The 4,214-nt window shown below is 38.8% G+C and overlaps 1 protein-coding gene across 3 annotated transcripts in view; it reads left to right on the forward strand.

Moving 5' to 3' along the window:
- Chd6 (chromodomain helicase DNA binding protein 6) overlaps positions 1–4,214 on the forward strand; it is a 166,545-nt gene that overhangs the window by 99,599 nt on the left and 62,732 nt on the right. For all 3 annotated transcript variants that reach the window (XM_048810933.1, XM_048810932.1, XM_048810934.1), the window contains exon 17: positions 3,284–3,479. In XM_048810933.1, the coding sequence (XP_048666890.1) occupies positions 3,284–3,479 (196 nt within the window). The remainder of the gene's footprint in view (positions 1–3,283; positions 3,480–4,214) is intronic.

Raw genomic sequence — 4,214 nt, forward strand, 5'->3', positions numbered from 1 at the left:
CCCTCCTGGTTACTGCTAAGAAACAAGAGAATTGTTCATTTCCCCTTAGTCCTTCTGAGGTCAACATTTCTTGTGCCAAAAATGTGTCACTCTCCTCTCCCAACCCCCACCCCTGGTCAGGCACACAGGTTTTTCCAGAGTGCCACCTGCTTCTTGTGGAGATTTGATAGTGACTCTGAATCAATGAGCCACTTTGACTCCTAAGGATTTCATTCCAAATATAGTGGTTACAGAGGTTTAATTGCTATGCTGAAATTTGGTGTGGAAAATTTTATTTTATCTGATTTTTTCTTTTAGACTTATCAGCCCTCAAAGTCTTCTTTGTTTTTGAGGCTCTTTGCATCTCCAGCTGTCAGTTTGGTTTTGTTCCCATTTAATTTCATGCCAGACTCTAATACAGAAATGAGGGCACAGTTAAAGGACCTGACTTAGAAGTAAGGAGAGATTTAAAAGAACTCACATAGTTCCATTTTTAGTTTTGTGTTCAAGAGCACTCCCTCAAAACAAAACTGATAGAAATGAAAAAATATTGTTCCAGTCATCCTGTACAAGTTTCGTTTTTTTTAAACTCTTGTTACATCATAGCTGGCAAAACACTTCTCTAATTGTATGGGAATTTTTTTCCTATGGTGATGACTGAACTACATCATCACTGTTTATTAATTTCTCTTTCCCCAAAGGCTCTGCCATTTCCCAGCCTCACTGTGATTCATGAGTTCACTAGCTGCAGCTCCCTGATGACCAGAGCGTCTTGTCAGGAACACTGATCCTCCCTCTGTTCCTGCAGCGTCAATCATTCACTTGTGTAGGGGCTGGGGCGGTGGCTGTCATTTAATTAAATCTCAACCCTGTCTTCTGTCTCAAATCCTATGCTGCTTCTGCTGTATAATTACATGGCCAAATTTCTTTGGGTAAACTGTTACAGATCCTCAGATCATTGATTTATCAAAGTCATTTTGATACCAAAGTATAGTTTATGCCTCCACCTTCTGTTAGAGACAAGTTTCCAAACTTTATAGTGTCTGCTATTTGTCCCTAATTTCCCTTGTAAGTTTTTAGAAAACATTTCTGACCTACTGCAGTGAAATGTACCATATGAAAGCCATCAATCAGATGCATCTGGCTTCGACTCAGTTGCCAGCAAAGTGACTGCGGGAGATATTTGTTTCATTTTGGTTTTTTTAAGTTTCCTTAAGTATAAAATGGAAGTGATAATAGAAACTACTTCTTAGGATTATGGCAAGATTAAATGTGATAGTACATATCAAGCATGTGCTGGTGTCTGGCAGAGCAGACACTAAAGAACCTGCTACTGCTATTATTGTGGTTACTACAAATGACATCTGTAGAATGCAGACATCTAGCCCTTGGCTTTCATCTTATGACACAAAATCTTTTTGGTTTGCCTTCATGCCATTTCTTTCAGAACCACCCATTTCATTTGCTACTATAGGTCCCTTGGAATATTGCTCTTGAATATATGTTAATTTAAAAAAGAAGAAATAAACAAAAACAACCAAAGTCATATTTCCACAGATGGCTGCATTATGGCATTTAGAATTCAGGCAATATTTTCAGACTTGTTTCTTTACTTTGCATGTTTCCGTCATTAGTGTCTGAGTTGGTCAGGTTTGGTTTTTGTTTTTTGGGTTTCATTTTTGTCTTTTGTTTTATTTTGCGCATAAAAAAGTAAGATTTTAGTGAGAGGAAAAGAGAACTCACACAGAACAAGAGGTGACCCAGTAGGGTTGCCATGGTCAGGTTTTTTATGTGTACTTCTTTGGCTGGTTTCTTTTTGTGGCTTTTTCTTTTCTTCAGGGATGTCAGGGTTATTTTGCCAGATAAAATTTTCTAAAGCCATCCCCACACAGACATCTACTCCTAAAATGTCTATCCTTTTCCTCTTACTAGTCATTTCACTTAATTCTAGAGATCTGATTTCCCAAATTCTGGGCTGTAAATTAGATTTTTGTCAAAATTTCTGGGCTTGGCTGTTATTGGATTTAGGATGACTTGGTCCTTTTATCACAAGGTTCTTATTAGTTCTACTTGACCAGTGAGTTTTTATTTATAGATCAAAATTGGATCCTGAGTAAACCCCCTTTTTAATTCATTTGTTGAAGTAGAGTAAATAGGAAAAATATTTATTTATTTGGATTGAACCCAGGGGCGCTTGATCACTGAGCCACATTCCCAGTTCTTTTTATATTTTATTTAGAGACAGGATCTCACTGAGTTGCTTCGGGCCTCACTAACTTGCTGAGGCTGGCTTTGCACTTGAGATCCTCCTGCCTCCACCTCCTGAGCTGCTGGGATTACAGGTGTGTGCCACTGCACCTAGCCAAGAAAATAATTTTAAGAAGAATAAGATTGCTGCTATATCTTAGATCTGTGTTAATTTTAATCTTCACCATTAATGTTCCTTTTGTGTTCTCTCTCTGGAAGGACAGTAGCAATCTATCCCCATAACAGTTTCATTTCCTATTCTCTACCTCCTTACCCTTAACCCCACCATGCTATCTACCTCATTCCTTTACTATCCAGACAGGTAAATAAATGCCTTTTTCCTGCTCTTCAGCTTTACTCCCTCACTTTATTTTCCACTAAACATTCTCCAGTCTCCCTAACCCCAATACACCTTAGAAATCTTTCCTATTATTTATCCCTACTTGCCTGGCAATATATTACCTAGAAAACCTTGATTTTTTTAGCCGTAAATTTGGAGGCTTTGCTGGTGTTTCTAAAGCTTTGAGAATCTGGTAGGCTACAATTGACCAGCTCATACATGAAAGGATGGCCTGGCAGTAGAGTTGCATTTTTAGTTGTCCTAAGCATCTTATATGAACTCTGGTTCCTTATTAGGAGCAGTGTTGAAAGTTGACAGTTGAGGCTCTTGTTTGTTTTTTTCTGATATTTTGATTAACTTTACTACGATATAAACTGGGAAATTGAGAATAAGTTGCATGGGCAACTTATTGGGAAACAGTGTTGGGGATCAATATTTTGTATTTATAATTCTTCTAGACCTCCTTAGTTTGTGGCTGATTTTTTGCTTTGTTTCAGACTTTTTTTACTGAGGTTGGAGGGGTGCATCTTACAATGCAGTTCTAAGTGTCTGCCCTGTTCATATATAGGAGGTGGGATTCTTTCTAGACCACTGTCATTTGATCCAAATTTAGAAGTAAGACTTAAGGCTGTCAGGCAGCAGCTTCCTGCATTGTTTGCTGTTCTCCATTGAAGTCATGATTAACGCCTGGGCTTTCATTCGTTTGGGTCCCTTCAGATACACCTATGAGCGAATTGATGGGCGAGTACGGGGAAACCTGCGCCAGGCAGCCATCGACCGGTTCTGTAAGCCAGACTCAGACCGCTTTGTCTTTCTTCTGTGCACCAGAGCAGGAGGCCTGGGGATCAACCTCACAGCTGCTGATACCTGCATCATATTTGATTCTGACTGGAACCCACAAAATGACTTGCAGGTAACCATTAGGATGAATGTTCTTTACCTTAGCTGCCCTGAATCAGAATATCATGAGAGAGTCTGGGTCAGCTGTAGATTATCTGCCTTGCTTCAAGCTGAGGTATAGGCCAGGACCTTGGTCAGGGCATGAAACCCAATGAAAAGTAAATGTTGACCCTTCCTGCTAATCAGAATGGTTCTGTCCTTTTGTTTTAATCAAATGTTTTATGGTAGCCTCCAAATATAGAATAGAGATGCTATTATTATTTTCTGACATAAAGATACCTCACATTTTCTCTCAATTTGTTTATGAGATGGTCATGTATAGTAAACAAGTTAACCCAAAGAGGTGGGAAAGTTCCATGGTGTGGCAGGTGTGACAGACACCCTCTCTCTCCACGTATTGCAGCATAGCCCAGTTAAGTGGCTTTGCAGATTCTATTTTCTGTTTTTAACCAAACTAAATGATATGCAGCTTGACAAGAAAAGTAAGGATACTTTTTGAAAAGTAAGCATAAAGAAACAACAAGAAAATGGCAGAGTCTATTTAGAGTTCTTCGTCAATCCTGTTTTGAACTAAACAATGCATTCTAACCAGATCGGGCAGTGAGTCGAACCAAAATGATTCTAATTTGTCAAGAAGACTATGTAGAATATAGATTTATATCATATTGTATTGTTAATGATGAACATCATCCTAAATAGATATTATATCTTGGGGTGTTTGCTAACACTAGAATTGGGGGGGGGGGGG

Source organism: Marmota marmota, unplaced genomic scaffold (assembly GCF_001458135.2).
Source record: "Marmota marmota marmota unplaced genomic scaffold, marMar, whole genome shotgun sequence".
Lineage (NCBI taxonomy): Eukaryota > Metazoa > Chordata > Mammalia > Rodentia > Sciuridae > Marmota > Marmota marmota.